Source organism: Saitoella complicata (assembly GCF_001661265.1).
Source record: "Saitoella complicata NRRL Y-17804 unplaced genomic scaffold SAICOscaffold_1, whole genome shotgun sequence".
Lineage (NCBI taxonomy): Eukaryota > Fungi > Ascomycota > Saitoellomycetes > Saitoellales > Saitoellaceae > Saitoella > Saitoella complicata.
The window spans coordinates 457,612-473,913 of NW_017566992.1; the positions used below are offsets into that span (position 1 = coordinate 457,612).

Below are 16,302 nucleotides of genomic sequence, written 5' to 3' on the forward strand. Positions count from 1 at the left end.
AAAGTGGCTCGCGTTAACGTAGATCGGTTTAAGTTAGGCGTAGCCAGATTCTGCCACATACGCGACTGCACTGCAACGAAACGCACGCCAATGCTAAACTTAGAATCTGTTTGAGACGATCATGGTAAAATGCATGAACTCCATCACCCAACCCTCCCAGTACCCGTCGTCTAATCACTCAAAACAAAGATAGTCCTCTCCCCTTCCACCCTCTCCTCCCCCTTCGGTTTCTGCGTCTGCGTCTGCGTCCACCTCCCCTCCCCAAACTCATCATCCAACACACTCCCCGCATCATAACTCCCATCCCCCTCTCCCTCCCCCTCCTCCTCAACAGCCATACTAACATCAAAACTCTCATCCCACTCCCCCTCCTCAATCCCATCTTTCTCCCCATGCACCAAATCCCCAAACTCCACACTCTCCCTCATAACCTCCCTCGCCTCCTCCCACCCACACCCACACCCTCGATCTTCCATAATGAGTCGCACACCAGCTTCCGGCACCAACACGGATTGCGTAAACAAACTCAATCCCATCGCTGCTAAATTAGGATCAGAATCGAGGGTGGACCGGATTTCGGGGGCGAGGTGGGTGAGGAGGTGAGAGGCGATTACGCGGGCGCCGTGCGGGCCGTAGTACCCTGGGAGGTTTGATTCGAAGTCGGTTGCGAGGAGGGCGAGGGATTGTTGGTTTCGTAATTTACTTCCACTCCCCCTCCCCCTCCCTCCTTCCTGGGATGCTGGTTTTGAGGCTGTTTTGGCGTCGGACATGAATGAGGAGTATAGATTACCTGCGAGGATTGCACGGAGATCGGGAAGGAGGCGGTTGAGATTTGCGCGGAGACCGGACCAAGCAATGTGTTCGGGGTATCCTTTTTTGAGGCCGGAGGAGATGGTTGATTGTGCGCGATGGGTACGGTGGATGCGGTACATTTCCTTCACTGAGATGCCCTTCACCACTTTCGATTGGAGGTCTTCGGGGAGTTGTTCAGAGCAGAGCGGGCAGAGTTTAAGTTGGGAGGGTGAGCTTGGTGGGGGGCTGGATTTGACTTCGAGGGAGCGCTGGAAGGATGGGCCGGCTTTGGGGATGATGAGGGTTGGGAGGGGTGGGGATGGTGCTCGTGGTGGGAGTTTGAGTTTCTTTGATGGGCTCGTTGTTGTTGGGAGGTGCTTGGGAGGGATCTTTATGCCGAGGACTTGTTCGATTTGGAGTTTCCTTGGCGGGGACGCGGCTCGTGATGGGGAAGTACGTACTCGCGCGGCAATAGGGGCGTTTGTTGGGATGGAAATGGGCGTGGGCGCTGGTCGTTTTCGTTGTGGTGAGGGGAGTTTGAGTTTTGGTGTCGTACTCTTGGACGGTTCGTCCTCGTCGACATCGTCCAGGTCCTCCGCTTCCACTTGTTGTCCTATCGACCTGGCATGGGCAGCATTCAGCGCCGTTCTTGATCCGTCGGTGTGGAGGTATGTCCGCTTCGCACCGAAACCTTTGGCTTTCTGACTGCCTCTCTGGCTACCGCTCTGGCTCCACTTGGGATCCTCATCCTCCCTCTTCTCCTCAGCCGTGGCCGTTTCCACTGATGAAGTCGCTGCTGAATCACCAAGAATATCTACACAAGTAGCATTTAGTCCCGCCCAACTGAATGTTCCGCGATTGACCACATACGTTTCATCTTATCAGCCTCACTCCACGTTCCGGGCTGTTTCTTACCACTCCTCGTCAACGCGGCATTAGCAGGCAGTAGTTTGGATTTTCGAGGATCCTGAGGGCCGTCCCGGTTGTTTAGAGGTGGAATGAAGGGTTGTCGACGGGATCGATCCATGGTGTTGTGCTGTTGAAGGTGACTCCCAGCTGGTGTAGGTATGTAATTCGGTTGCATGGCGGTGCATCGCGGTACATCGAGGTGCCGCAGGACTGAACCCCCCGTGGGAACTCGGAAGCGGCGACTTCAGTTCTGTTATATAGACCTTGTATAGACCTTGTATAGACCTTGTATAGACATATCTACTTCTCTGCCCCCGACCTCACTACATGCTCCTCCTCCCGTAAACCCGAAACCGCTTCACCCCCCCATCCGGCACAATAACCAACTTGACATGCGTATACCCCACCCCCTCCACACTTCTCAACTCATCCCCAAATACATGCTGCTTATCCGCACTCAGTTTCTGTTTCCCCAAAACCTCAATCCATTCCGTGTCTTCGGCGGGTATGACGTGAGGGGAGGAACAAGCGAGGATATACGCTGCTTGTGGGAAGTTACCACGGAAATGGGCGGTATCGATTTCGATCGAGTCAATTTCGGCGGTGTGACCGAGTTTGACGATGACCCAGTCTACGTGCTCCGCGCCTCTCGACCGCTTCGTCTCCCACCCATCACCCATGTCTTTACCACGACCGGGTAACAGCAAATTTTCTTTTCTGCCGAAATGCTGGTCAGAGCACGAGACTGCGAGACCACCGTATGAGACGTGCGCGAGGTCAATGATACTCGCAAAGTCCTCAGGAAAAACGGGGATAGGCGACCCGTAAAGCCGGAACCGCGCGATACCGCCATCGGGGTGTTGATGCAATCTGACATGGGTAAACGCCTCCCTCGGTGGATCCACTAACTTCAACAAATGCCTCGTGGACGGTTCACATTCAATTTCGTCAAGAATTGGACTCCAGACCGTGGAGTCCCCGGGAACGGGATCAGTCCCGAGAGGGAGAGAACAGCCTTCGATCGAGACGGCGGGGGCTTGGTTTCCGGAGAAATAGGCTGTGTCGATTTCGGTGCCTGTCACGAGGCCGGAGGAGACGCCGAGGCGGATTATGACCCAGTCTGTTGGGTTTGGGTTGTGTCTGTCCAGATCTTGTTAGCCCATGTGGCAGATCTGCAAAAGAAGTGGACTACCTGCGGGTTTCCCAGCCGTCGAACCAGGCTCCTGTCTGTTTGCAGACTGTTAGCCACTGTTGTGAGCAACATTCGAGAACTCAGCAAACCTCGACATAGTATCCGGCACGTCTGATAGGGGGGTGAGATTGGATCAGGTTCTCGGCGGCGGCGAAGAACTCGTCGGAGAAAGCGATGATCTTACCGCCAAGGGGGGCGGAGATGAGGTCGATGTTTGTTGGACCGAAGGCTTGATCGTACTTTTCGATGGGGATTCGTTCGGCTGCCATTGTCAATTGGGTGTTACTGGGGAAGAGGAGGAAGGGGGATGGAGGTGCTGATGTACATAAGGACCCCGCGCTCGGGTATGACACGCTAGGGTCGGCCCGGGGTTAAATAGAGTTATGCCCAAAAGCAGGAACCCCCCAAAATTATCGAGTAACCGTAATGTCATCTCAATCTTCATGAGTGAGCTGATCTATCAAACGCCGTCAGGGGCTGCGGTGGTGATCGATATACCCGCGACCTTGTCGTTCGAGGAGGGAGTGAGGCCGGTGAGTTGTGAGCCGTTGAGGGAGCCATACGCGTTGCCCGAGCCGAAGAATGGGGCGGAGTTGAGACAAACGAGGGAGTTGGAGACGGTGCATGAGCGATTGGCTCCTTTCCTCAAGAAGGGATTGGAGGAGTTGAGGGGGGTGGTGGGGGAGGGGGAGTGGTGTCTCGAGAGGACGGTGCGGGATCTGAGCAAGGAGGATAAGGGATTGGTACAATGGCAGGATATGATGGAGTCGATGCGGGGGTTTGGAGCTTACGATGATCAGACGTTGGTGGATCTGACCGGTAAGTCGCGTACGGAGGTGTCGTTGCTGGTCATGACTGAACCATAACAGAGCAGGCTGAAGACACAATATACGACTTGTCTGACATCTACGGGCGAATGGTCACTAATTCCTCCCCCCATACACGCCTTCTTCGCATTCGACAGCCGTCGTCAGAGGTACACGATTACCACATGCCCCGGGGATGTTCGTTCTTCATATCACCCTTTGAGACCTCAATCGAGCACTTCTCGAACACCACCGCAACATTGGCAGGCTACGATCTCATCATCATGGATCCGCCATGGCCAAACAGGTCCGTCAAGCGCGGTACGAAGAACTACGCCCAAATCGACATTGCCTCACTCCTCGACATCCCCGCTGGCCGGTGGTTACGGGATGAAGACAGTGTCGTCGGCGTCTGGGTTACGAATAAAGTCAAGTACAGAAATTTCGTGGAGGAGGAGCTCTTTGATAGATGGGGAATGAGGAAGGTCGGGGAGGTGGTGTGGGTAAAGGTCACGGAGGGAGGTGAACCCATGTTTGATATGGATAGTAGGATGAGGAAGCCGTATGAGTGCTTGATTCTAGGACGACTAGAACGTGCGAGAACGAGTAGGCAAAAACGAATGAAGATGGACAGAGCCAATGAGGGATCAAGAAGAGATGATGACGCCGGAGGAGCCATCGGGATCAAAGTCATCGCCGCCGTACCTGACGCACACTCTCGAAAGCCCAACGTCTCAACCGTCCTCTCCCAGCACCTGCCGATCACACCTACCGCATGCGAGCTTTTCGCCAGAAATCTCCTCCCGAACTATGTCAGCTTCGCCAACGAACCTCTCAAATTCATGCGAACGGATGAATGGGGAACATGTCGAAAACGATTGGCACGGGAAGGGGCAGCAGGCACGAGAAGGGAGGCGTTTTTTTTAGCTTTGCAGTAAGATCCGCGGATGCTGGGAAACCTTATCAGATGAGATTAATGAGATGGGAAGATTTTCCGCTTCCTCGGTGTTTGAGTGGACGTAGATGAACGAGGAGGAGCAGCGCACGAAAAAGCTTCGAGGAATAAGTTTTTTTAGGCGTTTGAAGAGTCATGAACTCGCCTTCGAGGCTCATCCCCGTGAATCATATTCCATGGAATATCTTAGCCTCATCTGCCTTATGCACCTTATTGCGGCTCAGTTACTGCGCCCACTGGGACCCCGGGCGAAATTTATGGTTGCGCGGCCGCACATTACGTTCTTCTCCTCTCCTCAGACTTCTGTCTGAGGAAATCTCGGCAGCCCTTCTCCTATATCTCGAACCTACGACTCTCCTCGCTCAGATCCTAAAGAAAAGAATAGAAGAATGGCTGCTCAGGGTTCTACGGGCGTTCCCTCGCCGTTGATGAGCCCTACTTCGCCTGTTATGATGAGCTCTGCTTTCCCGGTTGCTCCGCTTACGCCTGAGCAACCTCACCGCTCCGATGCGCCGAAGATGCAGAGTCAGAAGTGGCCTGCGCCGCCTGCTACGGCTGCTTGCCTCAAGATGTTGGTGGATGGCGACCACACGAACCTCGGGCCTGAGCCTCCCAAGGTTTGCCTCGATCTCGCTGATGGATCGAGCTACACTGGATACTCTTTCGGTGCCGACAAGACTGTTGCCGGAGAGTTGGTTTTCCAGACCGGTATGGTCGGTTACCCCGAGTCCATCACTGATCCGTCCTACCGTGGACAGATCCTCGTGATCACTTTCCCTTTGGTCGGAAACTACGGTGTTCCTTCCCGCGAGACCTACGATGCTCTCCTCGACACTCTTCCTGCCCACTTTGAGGCTTTGGAGATCCATGTCGCTGCTCTTGTTGTGTCCTCCTACTACGAGGACTTTTCTCACTACCTCGCCTCCTCGTCTCTCGGCGACTGGTTGAAGGAGCAGGGTGTCCCCGCTATCTACGGTGTTGACACTCGTGCCCTCACCAAGAAGATCCGTACCCAGGGTGTCATGATGGGTCGTTTGTTGCAGGCCAACAAGGGTGAGAAGGTCATTCCTGCCGAGTACGCCGGTAAGGAGTCCGAGGCCTGGAGGTCCGAGTTCGAGTACATCCCCTTCTCCGACCCCAACACCGGTAACTTGGTTGCCGATGTCTCTGTCAAGGAGACTCGTCTTTACAAGCCTGACCCCGCTACCGCGTTGAAGCACCCCTCCGGACGCACTCTTCGTGTCTTGTGTGTTGATGTCGGTATGAAGTACAACCAGATCAGGTGCTTCGTTCACCGTGGTGTCGAGTTGAAGGTCGTCCCATGGAACGCTGACTTCAACAACGAGTCTGAGCCTTACGATGGTTTCTTCATCTCCAACGGTCCTGGTGACCCGGCTGTCATGAAGGAGACTGTTGAGCATATCCGTACTGCTATGGAGGCCAAGCGCGTCCCCATGTTCGGTATCTGTTTGGGACATCAGCTCATGTCCCGTGCCGCTGGCGCTGAGACCGTCAAGCTCAAGTTCGGTAACCGTGGTCACAACATCCCCTGTACCAACTTGTTGAACGGACGTTGTTACATTACTTCCCAGAACCACGGTTACGCCGTCGATGCTGAGACTCTTCCCGCTCCCTGGAAGCCTCTCTTCATTAACGCCAACGATGGCTCCAACGAGGGTGTTTACAACACCGAGCTCCCTTACTTCTCTGTTCAGTTCCACCCCGAGTCCACTCCTGGACCCCGTGACACCGAGTTCTTGTTCGATGTCTTCATTAACTCGGTCGTCGAGTCCGCTGCTTCTGGCAAGCTCGTCCAGATGAAGATGCCCGGTGGCACCATCGAGGAGAACGTTGCCAAGTATCCTCGTGTTCACCCCAAGAAGGTCCTCGTTCTCGGATCTGGAGGCTTGTCTATTGGTCAGGCCGGTGAGTTCGATTACTCCGGTTCCCAGGCTATCAAGGCTTTGAAGGAGGAGGGTATCTACACCATTCTTATCAACCCCAACATTGCCACCATTCAGACCTCCAAGGGTCTTGCGGACAAGGTTTACTTCTTGCCCGTAACCCCCGACTACGTCCGTAAGGTCATCAAGCACGAGCGTCCTGACGCCATCTACTGTACCTTCGGTGGACAGACCGCTTTGTCTGTCGGTATTGCCCTCAAGGACGAGTTCGAGGGTCTCGGTGTGAAGGTTTTGGGTACCCCTATCCAGACTGTCATCGTCACTGAGGACCGTGAGCTCTTCGCCAACGCTTTGGCTGAGATCAACGAGAAGTGCGCTCAGTCTGAGGCTTGTAACACCACCGAGGAGGCTATCTCCGCTGCCAACAACATCGGTTACCCTCTTATTATCCGTGCCGCCTACGCTCTTGGTGGTCTTGGTTCCGGTTTCGCCGATAACGAGCAGGAGTTGGTCGAACTTTGCGCTAAGGCTTTCGCCAACTCTCCTCAGGTCTTGGTTGAGAAGTCCATGAAGGGATGGAAGGAGATTGAGTACGAAGTCGTCCGTGACTGCAGGGACAACTGCATTACAGTTTGTAACATGGAGAACTTCGACCCTCTCGGTATTCACACTGGTGACTCCATTGTCGTCGCTCCTTCTCAGACCCTGTCTGACGATGACTACAACATGTTGCGTGACACCGCTACCTCCGTTATTCGTCACCTCGGAGTTGTCGGAGAGTGTAACATTCAGTACGCCTTGAACCCTGTCTCTAAGGAGTACTGCATTATCGAGGTTAACGCCCGTTTGTCTCGTTCCTCCGCTCTTGCCTCCAAGGCCACTGGTTATCCCTTGGCTTTCGTCGCTGCTAAGTTGGGTCTCGGTATCCCCTTGAACGAAGTCAAGAACTCCGTCACCAAGGTCACTGTTTCCTGTTTCGAGCCTTCCCTCGACTACTGTGTCGTCAAGATGCCCCGTTGGGACTTGAAGAAGTTCACCCGTGTTTCTACCCAGCTCTCTTCTGCCATGAAGTCTGTTGGTGAGGTCATGTCCATCGGTCGTACCTTCGAGGAAGCCATGCAGAAGGCTATCCGTGCCGTCGACTACTCCAACCCTGGATTCACTGAGACTCCCGCGTTCTTCAAGATCGACCAGGAATTGCAGTTCCCTTCGGACCAGCGTTTGTTCGCTGTTGCCAACGCCATGCACGCTGGCTACACTGTCGACCGCATCTGGGAGTTGACTCGCATTGACAAGTGGTTCTTGAACCGTTTGATGTCTCTCGTCACTCTCGAGAAGACTGTCCGCAGCAAGTACAACTTCACCAACGTGCCCTTGTCCTACATCCGTCGCGCTAAGCAGATGGGTTTCTCCGACAAGCAGCTTGCTTCCATGCTTAACTCCAACGAGCAGCAGATCCGCCGCATGCGTGTTGAGGCCGGTATTACGCCTTTCGTCAAGCAGATCGACACTGTCGCTGCCGAGTTCCCTGCCTACACCAACTACTTGTACGTGACCTACAACGCTAGTGAGCACGACATCACCTTCGAGGACCGTGGTGTTATGGTCCTTGGTTCCGGTGTGTACCGTATTGGTTCCTCCGTCGAGTTCGACTGGTGTGCTGTCCGCACTGTCCGTACTCTCCGCGAGCATGGTGTCAAGACCATCATGGTTAACTACAACCCTGAGACCGTCTCCACCGATTACGACGAGGCTGACCGTCTCTACTTCGAGAACATTGACATTGAGCGTGTCCTTGATATCTACGAGTTGGAGCAGTCTGCTGGTGTTGTTGGATCCATGGGTGGTCAGACTCCTAACAACATTGCCTTGGCTCTTCACCGTTTGAACGTCAAGATGCTCGGTACCTCTCCCGAGAACATCGACACCGCCGAGAACCGTTTCAAGTTCTCTCGCATGCTTGACCGCATCGGTGTCGACCAGCCTTTGTGGAAGGAGCTTACCTCTTTCGAGGAGGCTCGCGAGTTCGCCAACAGGGTTACGTACCCCGTCTTGGTCCGTCCTTCCTACGTGTTGTCTGGTGCTGCCATGAACACCGTCTGGTCCGAGGATGACCTCGAGAACTACTTGAAGCAGGCTGCTGCCGTCTCTAAGGAGTACCCTGTTGTTATCACCAAGTACATTGAGAACGCTAAGGAGATTGAGATGGATGCCGTCGCTAAGGACGGTAAGATGATCTTCCACGTCATCTCCGAGCACATTGAGAACGCTGGTGTCCACTCTGGTGACGCTACCCTTGTCTTGCCTCCTCAGGACTTGGACCCTGTTACCATGCAGCGTATTACTGAGGCTACTGCCAAGATCGGATATGCTCTCAACATCACCGGTCCCTACAACATCCAGTTCATCGCCAAGGACAATGACATCAAGGTCATCGAGTGTAACGTCCGTGCCTCTCGTTCCTTCCCCTTCGTCTCGAAGGTGATGGGTGTTGACCTTATCGAAATGGCTACTAAGGCTATGATGGGCTTGCCCGTCTCTCCTTACCCCAAGGTTGAGTTGCCCAAGAAGTACGTCGCCGTTAAGGTGCCTCAGTTCTCTTTCAGCCGTTTGGCTGGTGCTGACCCCGTTCTCGGTGTCGAGATGGCCTCCACTGGTGAGGTTGCTTGTTTCGGTGCGGACAAGTACGAGGCTTACTTGAAGGGTTTGATCTCCACTGGATTCAAGCTCCCCAAGAAGAAGAACGTTCTTCTTTCTATCGGTTCCTTCCGCGAGAAGATGGAGATGCTTCCTTCCATCAAGACCCTTCACAAGCTCGGCTTCACCTTGCACGCTACGGCTGGTACTGCTGACTTCATCAAGGAGCACGGTCTTCCCGTCCGTTACCTCGAGGCTTTGCCCGACTCTGCTGAGCAGAACGCTGAGTACTCCTTGAACGAGCACTTGGCTAACAACTTGATCGACCTCTACATCAACTTGCCTTCCTCCAACCGCTTCCGTCGTCCTGCCTCCTACACTTCGACTGGTTACCGTACCCGTCGTATGGCCGTTGACTTCTCCATTCCTTTGGTGACCAACGTCAAGAACGCCAAGATCTTAATCGAGGCTTTCGCTCGCAGGACCGACTTCGACGTCTCCGTTGTTGACTTCCAGTCCAGCCACCAGACCTTGACTTTTCCTGGTCTGATCAACTTGGCTGCCTTCGTCCCCGGACTCGTCGAGGAGGGTACTAAGGACTTCGAGCAGATGACCAAGGCTTCTGTTACTGCCGGCTTCACCATGGCTCGTGTCATGCCTCTTGGTGCCGCTGGCTCCATCGAGGATGCCAAGTCGCTTGCTATTGCTCAACGCAACGCTCAGGGTGCCGCTCACTGTGACTTCAACTTCTCTGTTGCTGCCACTTCCAGCAACACTGACGAAGTTGACAAGCTTGCTGGTGATGTTGGATCTCTCTTCATCCCCTTCAATCACCTCTCTGGTAATGTCAACAAGGTTGCTGCCGTCGCTTCCCACTTCGGTGTTTGGCCCGAGTCCAAGCCTATCGTTTCTGACGCTAAGGCCACTGACCTGGCCTCCATCTTGTTATTGGCCAGCTTGCAGTCCCGCCCCGTTCACATCACTAACGTGACCACCAAGGACGACATGGCTCTCATCTCTCTCGCTAAGAGCAAGGGATTGAACGTCACTTGCGACGTCTCCGTTTACGCTTTGTTCCTTTCCCAGAAGGACTACCCTGAGGTTGCCTGTTTGCCTACTGTGGAGGACCAGGAGGCTTTGTGGAAGAACATCGCCGATGTTGACTGCTTCTCTATTGGTTCTTTGCCTTACCACGTTGCTCACGCTCTCAACAAGCCTTTGTCTGCTGACCTTGGTATTGCTGAGGCTTTGCCTTTGTTGCTCGGTGCCGTTGCTGAGGGTAAGTTGTCTATGGACGATGTCACCTCCCGCTTCTACTACAAGCCTAAGGAGATCTTCGATTTGCACGACCAGCCCGACTCTTCCGTCACTGTTGAGGCTGACCGCAAGTACGAGTTCAAGTCTGCTGGTGCGTGGTCTCCTTTCGAGGGCCGCAAGGTTGCTGGTAAGATCCTCAACGTCCAGTTCGAGTCCAAGGCCGTCTTCCAGGATGGTTCTTTCACCTCTGCTGGTACCGACGGAAAGGACATGTCTGCTTCCGTCTTGAGCAAGCCTACCGTTGGTACTCCTGCTCGTGCTCGCAAGTCTGTCTCCCGTGAGGCGCTCGGTGCTTCCCCCATCCTCGCTGCCCAGAGCCACCTCGAGGCGATCCCCTCCATCTCCTCCGCCTTGTCTGGCACTTCTTCCTTGAAGGACATGGTTTCCAACACCCCCTTCTTCCGCAAGAACGTCATCTCGGTGAAGCAGTTCAACCGCGAGGCTTTGCACCTTCTCTTCAGTGTCGCTCAGGAGATCCGCATCCAGGTTGAGCGTTACGGTGTCTTGGACTTGTTGCAGGGACGTGTCTTGGCTACCATGTTCTACGAGCCCTCTACTCGCACCTCGGCTTCCTTCGATGCCGCTATGCAGAGGCTCGGTGGTAAGACCCTTGCCATCACTGCCAGCGCCTCGAGCGTTGCAAAGGGCGAGTCGCTCGCCGACACCATCCGTACGTTGTCTTCGTACTCTGATGCTATTGTCTTGCGACACCCGTCGGCCGAATCGGCGGCTACGGCGGCTAAGTCCTCCCCGGTACCGATCATCAACGCTGGCAACGGCAGCGTCGAGCACCCTACTCAGGCGTTTACTGACCTCTTCACCATCCGTGAGGAGCTCGGTACCGTCAACGGATTGACCATCACCTTCGTCGGTGATCTCCGTTACGGCCGTACCATCCATAGCCTTATCCGCTTGCTCAGCTTCTACCACGTCAACGTCAACTTGGTTTCGCCTCCTGCTCTTAGGCTCCCTGCTGACTTGGTCGCTGAGTTGAACACCGAGACCATGACCATCAAGGAGCACATTGCTCTCTCCCCTGAGCTCGTGGCTTCTACCGACGTTCTCTACGTTACCCGCGTCCAGGGCGAGCGCTTCGAGTCCCCTGAGGAGTACGAGACCTTGAAGGATACCTTCATCGTTGACAACGCGGTGTTGAAGAACGCTAAGCAGCACATGATCGTGATGCACCCTCTCCCCCGCAACGCTGAGATCAGCGGTGAGGTCGACGGTGACCACCGTGCTGCTTACTTCAGGCAGATGAGGTACGGAATGTACACCCGCATGGCTTTGTTGGCATGTGTCTTGGGTCCCATGGAGAACAACTAGAGATGGTGTGATGTAGTCATGATAGAGAGAAAGTTTACGACGCGTAGGATGTCATTGGCCTTTGGTTTTTTCTCGTTTGTTTAGCATTTTTGGCACTTTTTTTATTTGGATAAAAATGATCTCCTATTAGAACGTCGTTTTGTATATTAGAAGACTTGGTTATAAAAATGTCTGCATTTCCAAAAAAATTTGTCCCGTCTATATGTTTCCTGCTTTCGTTCGTTTGGTGTTCCAGTTGAGAGCGTCATGAAGTAGTATTCAAACAGCTACGATAGCTATTGGATGAAGCTGGGACTTCAGATGTCTTTTCTCTTACAATAGACAAAACCTTTCCACACATACATCCCGTCAAAGTCAGACGAACCCGGTTGCCGGGCAAACGTCCACTGATCGATACCGGTACAGTATGCAGAGCGATAACCTTAATTGCGCTCTCAACCGACACTCATCCATCTTCAATCCACAACCATCCAAGATGTCTACAATCTCAAAGAAAGACCCTTCAGCTCGCGACTCAACATCTCACCCAGCCTCCTACAACCCTCAAACACCTACCACCCAATCCCGCAACACCTACTCCCCCTTCACCACCTTCCCCTTCCGTACATGGCACGCCATACCCGGTCTACCTCAATTGATCGTGAACTTGGTCTTTAGCATCGCTGCAGTCTTCTATAGCGTTCTTGGGCTGGTTACGCTGTTCAGTCTGATTCCGTTGGGTGTTTTCAAGAGTGTGTGGAGTACGCTGATCCACATCTTCGGGAACAAAAAGGCCACAGCCGCTGGCCGCGGAAGACGCTGCGTCATCATCAACGGTGCAAAGCAAGTCCACACTCCTTCCAGCTTGCCTAATACAAGCCATCTAACGCCTATCCCCCAGCTCTGGCATCGGCGCCGCCCTTGTCCAAGAATACGCCAACGAACACACCCACCTCATCCTCCTCGCCCGCTCAAAGGACCGCCTTTCCGAAGTCTCATCCACAGCCCACAAACTCGGCGCGACTGTCAACACCCACTCCCTCGAATTCCTCGAACACGACCAGATTGTCGCCCTTAAGGAGTTACTCGTGAAGGTTGATAGAGAGTATGGCGGGATCGATATCGCGATCTCCGTTACGGGAATCACGGGACACCGCGAAGACGTCGTAGGACGTCGAGGACCCACGAAGAGCGCAGATGAGTCCGAACCTTTGTTGAGAGAGAGCTACGCCCACATCACACAAGGCTCAGAATGGGGCGCGACAACCGCCGAACGCATGATCCGCGTCAACGTCGAAGCCTGCTCCGCATTCATCCTAACCTGCTACGACCTCATGAAATTACGACAAGCCAAGCACCTCCCCCACAACAAAAAGAGAACGACGAGGAAGATCGTTATCGTGGCGAGTAGTGCGGCGTATTTCGCTCCGGCCAATTTTGCGCTCTACGCAGCGAGTAAGGCATTCTTGTACTCGTTGGGGGTGTCACTCGTGTCTATTGCCGCGCCGTTCGATATCCAGGTCACTACGGTCACGCCGGGGTTCATCGAGTCGGGTATGACGCAGACAATGCTCGCGACGGGTATGACGACGCCTCATCCCACGCTCGGACATCCTCAAAAGATGGCACGCGCAATCAGGAGGGGGGAAGAGAGGGGTGATGTTATGGTTGCTTGGCCTGTCATCGAAGTCGCGGGGTTGTTTGGAGCGAGGGCGTTGAGTCCGTTGGTTGAAGTTTTGGGAAGGTGGATTGGAATGGCGACGGGCAGTGCGGGTTGGGTGTTGTCATGAACTGCCATAGTCGTTCTTGGACGGCGGAGGAAATGAGTTATGATGCAGTAAGTCCATTCGTATAGCTAGCATACATAGCAAAACATTGGGTATCCCTATCTTCAACACATATTCCGAAACCGTTAATTCTCGATATCACCCTCCACGCGACAATATCTATCCCCAAAAACAATTCCACAATCAGATAGTCACCTGTCCTCACACATCCCCACCCCCAACCTCAAACTCGGAATCGCATTCTCCTCTTTATCCTCCAACACCGCCAACCACGTACTGGCATACATGTTCGTACGATCGATACACCGTCCTTTACTCCTCACCTCGACCGGACGACACCTGAACCCGGCACGTTCGTATTCTTCGACATACCACGGCTGCATAGCCGCAGAGCGGAAAAGAACTTCACCCCCGACTTTCATGGCACGGCGGAGCACCGACAACTCACCACGAATCTCAGCACGATCACCTCCCTCTTCGAACCAATCCGCATGATCCATCAACACCGCCTTCGTCACTGTTCCGGGGGTGAGAGTACGGAGAACATCACCGATATAATCCGTATGCAAACGGAACATATCCAACGCACCCGGCTGACCCAACTTCTCATGACTCTCCTCATCAAGATAATGAGGATGACACTCCTTCGTAAACCTCCCCGTCAAACACAACAAATAAAAGTAATTGTCATCCCTCAACAACGTACTCTCAATGACTGGATCGAACGTGTTGGCGACATACTCAAACATCGTCTGTTCCGCCAAAATCATCTTCCACTGATTGATCGGCACGCCGAGCGCTTTCCAGAGGAAGACCGGGTTAGCGTATAAGACCTTGTTGACCCACCCACTCAACAACACGGGCCTAATTCTCTCCTTCCAAACCCTTCTCTGCTCCTCCAACGTCTTCGTCTGACACATCTCCCTCACCGCACCCCCCAACCCAAAGATCCGGAGCAACCACCTCGCAGCCTTGATAGCCACACCAGAATGCCCCGAATCATACAACCCCCCGACCTTCGCGAAACTCCCCGCATTCCTAACCCAAAACTCAAGCGCGGGAGCACTGAGATGCGGCGCCAACCTCTTCAACAACAACCCCCTAAAATCCACATGCCACCCCTCCCCAAACAACCTCCAAAACTCCTCATACCCACACACCGTAAACGCCGCCAACTTGAGTTCAACGAGATGATTCTGACAAGGATTCAAATCAACACAATGAATCCTCTTCGGTTTCTTCGCGCCGAGGGCGTAGGCGAGGGCGTTGTCGCCTCCGGAGGTGATACAGACAATCACGTCATCCTCCCTGACCTTGAGGACGTTTAAATCCTCCCTCGGATCCTCCCACGTAAACGCATAGATATACGTATCGAACTGGGTATGTTTCTCCTTTTCCTGCTCATACGGAATCCGCCACAAATGACTCTGATAATAAAAACTCGGCAACGGCAACCCAGCCGCCAGATTCACGATCGCGGCATCGTAGGCTTTGGTGTGAACGATCGCCGTGGTTGAGGATGCATCGTGCTCCACCAAACCCTTGGGGCGGAGATACGGCGATTCAGTAGCGATCTCGTCGACGCGCCCGATGTTGCCGTATCCCCTCTCTCTCTTACACCCAACCCAAACCCAATACGGGATCCCTCCCAAGCCCCTATTCCTCCCATTCAAAACCTTCACGGTCCCGAATACGTGCTCCAGGTACGCTCTACGTCCGGGCTCGAGATGGACGTTGTCCGCTTCAAACCATAATCGCCAAAACGTACGTGCGAGCCAGGAGACGTGGTGACCGGGGGTGGAGCGGGAGGGGTGGGTGTAGGGTAAGGAGGAGGAGGTCCCGGTGTAGAAATCCGCGAGAGCGATGAGTCCGTCTGCGCTCAACAGTCGATTCGCTTTCTCGATCACGCTTAGGTATGGCGGGATCATACTCAATGAATAGGAGAAGGTGATCAACTCCACGCTCCCATCTGGAACGGACGTATCGGTCCATTGTGCCGCATCAGCGCATACGACCTCGACGTTCGTGAATCCGAGGGAATCGAAGCGTTCACGCGCGATGGCGCAGAGGGAAGGGGAAAAGTCGACCAAGTAGATCCTGTCGAAGAATTGGGTGATGGGCATCGAGAGGTGTTTGGACATCTGCTCGATATTCCAGCCCGTACCGCCGCCAACCTACACCTCATCTCATTAGCATGTCACCCACACCAAACTGCCGACAGGGAACAAAACTCACATCAATCCAAACCTTCTTCTCGGAACTGTGGGAAGCAACACGCTTCGCCAAAACCTCACCACTAACCAATCTCAACATCGTCTCGCGTCCCCTCAACAACCGTCCCCTCGTCAAATCATAAACATCCGCCTGTCCCTTGTAGAAACCCTCCAAACTCGCTTGTTGCCCCATCATCACGCCACCCTCGACATCCTTGGCATGAGGCTTGATGAAGCAGTTGTACGCGAATTTCATGTATGGTTTCGTTGCGGGGATGGAGCAGAGCACAATGAAAACCAGGAGGGCAAGGGGGAGGATGAGCGGGATGCGGATTGCGAGGGAACCGGATTCGGTGGCCATGGGGAGGGGAATTGCGAAGCCGTTGTTGTTGAAGGGTTTTGTGATTGCGTGTTTGAATGCGAGGAGCTTCGGGAGGGGAAGCATCCCCTTCATGATATCAGTCATGTCGTCGTTTTTGTTCTTG

The 16,302-nt window shown here is 53.9% G+C and overlaps 6 protein-coding genes across 6 annotated transcripts; 3 read left to right on the forward strand and 3 right to left on the reverse strand.

Moving 5' to 3' along the window:
- Positions 1-170: 170 nt before the first annotated feature.
- On the reverse strand, positions 171-1,819 carry SAICODRAFT_4337 (uncharacterized protein; the record flags this gene model as incomplete). Its single annotated transcript, XM_019168733.1, has 2 exons — positions 171-1,606; positions 1,663-1,819. The coding sequence occupies 2 exons, from the start codon at positions 1,817-1,819 to the stop codon at positions 171-173; spliced, it is 1,593 nt and encodes a 530-aa protein (XP_019027253.1).
- A 205-nt stretch (positions 1,820-2,024) lies between these two features.
- SAICODRAFT_32588 (Allantoicase) lies at positions 2,025-3,162 on the reverse strand (the record flags this gene model as incomplete). The annotated part of the gene is made up of 3 exons (XM_019168215.1): positions 2,025-2,841; positions 2,894-2,928; positions 2,983-3,162. The coding sequence occupies 3 exons, from the start codon at positions 3,160-3,162 to the stop codon at positions 2,025-2,027; spliced, it is 1,032 nt and encodes a 343-aa protein (XP_019027254.1).
- Positions 3,163-3,336: 174 nt separating this feature from the next.
- On the forward strand, positions 3,337-4,637 carry SAICODRAFT_22551 (MT-A70-domain-containing protein; the record flags this gene model as incomplete). Its single annotated transcript, XM_019166599.1, has 2 exons — positions 3,337-3,712; positions 3,763-4,637. The coding sequence occupies 2 exons, from the start codon at positions 3,337-3,339 to the stop codon at positions 4,635-4,637; spliced, it is 1,251 nt and encodes a 416-aa protein (XP_019027255.1).
- Positions 4,638-4,952: 315 nt separating this feature from the next.
- Positions 4,953-11,838, forward strand: SAICODRAFT_68524 (aspartate carbamoyltransferase; the record flags this gene model as incomplete). Its single annotated transcript, XM_019170398.1, has 1 exon — positions 4,953-11,838. The coding sequence occupies exon 1, from the start codon at positions 5,044-5,046 to the stop codon at positions 11,836-11,838; it is 6,795 nt and encodes a 2,264-aa protein (XP_019027256.1). The 5' UTR covers positions 4,953-5,043.
- Positions 11,839-12,259: 421 nt separating this feature from the next.
- On the forward strand, positions 12,260-13,727 carry SAICODRAFT_68525 (NAD(P)-binding protein). The gene is made up of 3 exons (XM_019170399.1): positions 12,260-12,487; positions 12,517-12,569; positions 12,719-13,727. Exons 1-3 carry the CDS (start codon positions 12,314-12,316, stop codon positions 13,605-13,607), a joined length of 1,116 nt encoding a protein of 371 aa, XP_019027257.1. The 5' UTR covers positions 12,260-12,313; the 3' UTR covers positions 13,608-13,727.
- Positions 13,728-13,795: 68 nt separating this feature from the next.
- SAICODRAFT_32591 (uncharacterized protein) lies at positions 13,796-16,073 on the reverse strand (the record flags this gene model as incomplete). The annotated part of the gene is made up of 2 exons (XM_019168216.1): positions 13,796-15,778; positions 15,840-16,073. The coding sequence occupies 2 exons, from the start codon at positions 16,071-16,073 to the stop codon at positions 13,796-13,798; spliced, it is 2,217 nt and encodes a 738-aa protein (XP_019027258.1).
- Positions 16,074-16,302: the final 229 nt, after the last annotated feature.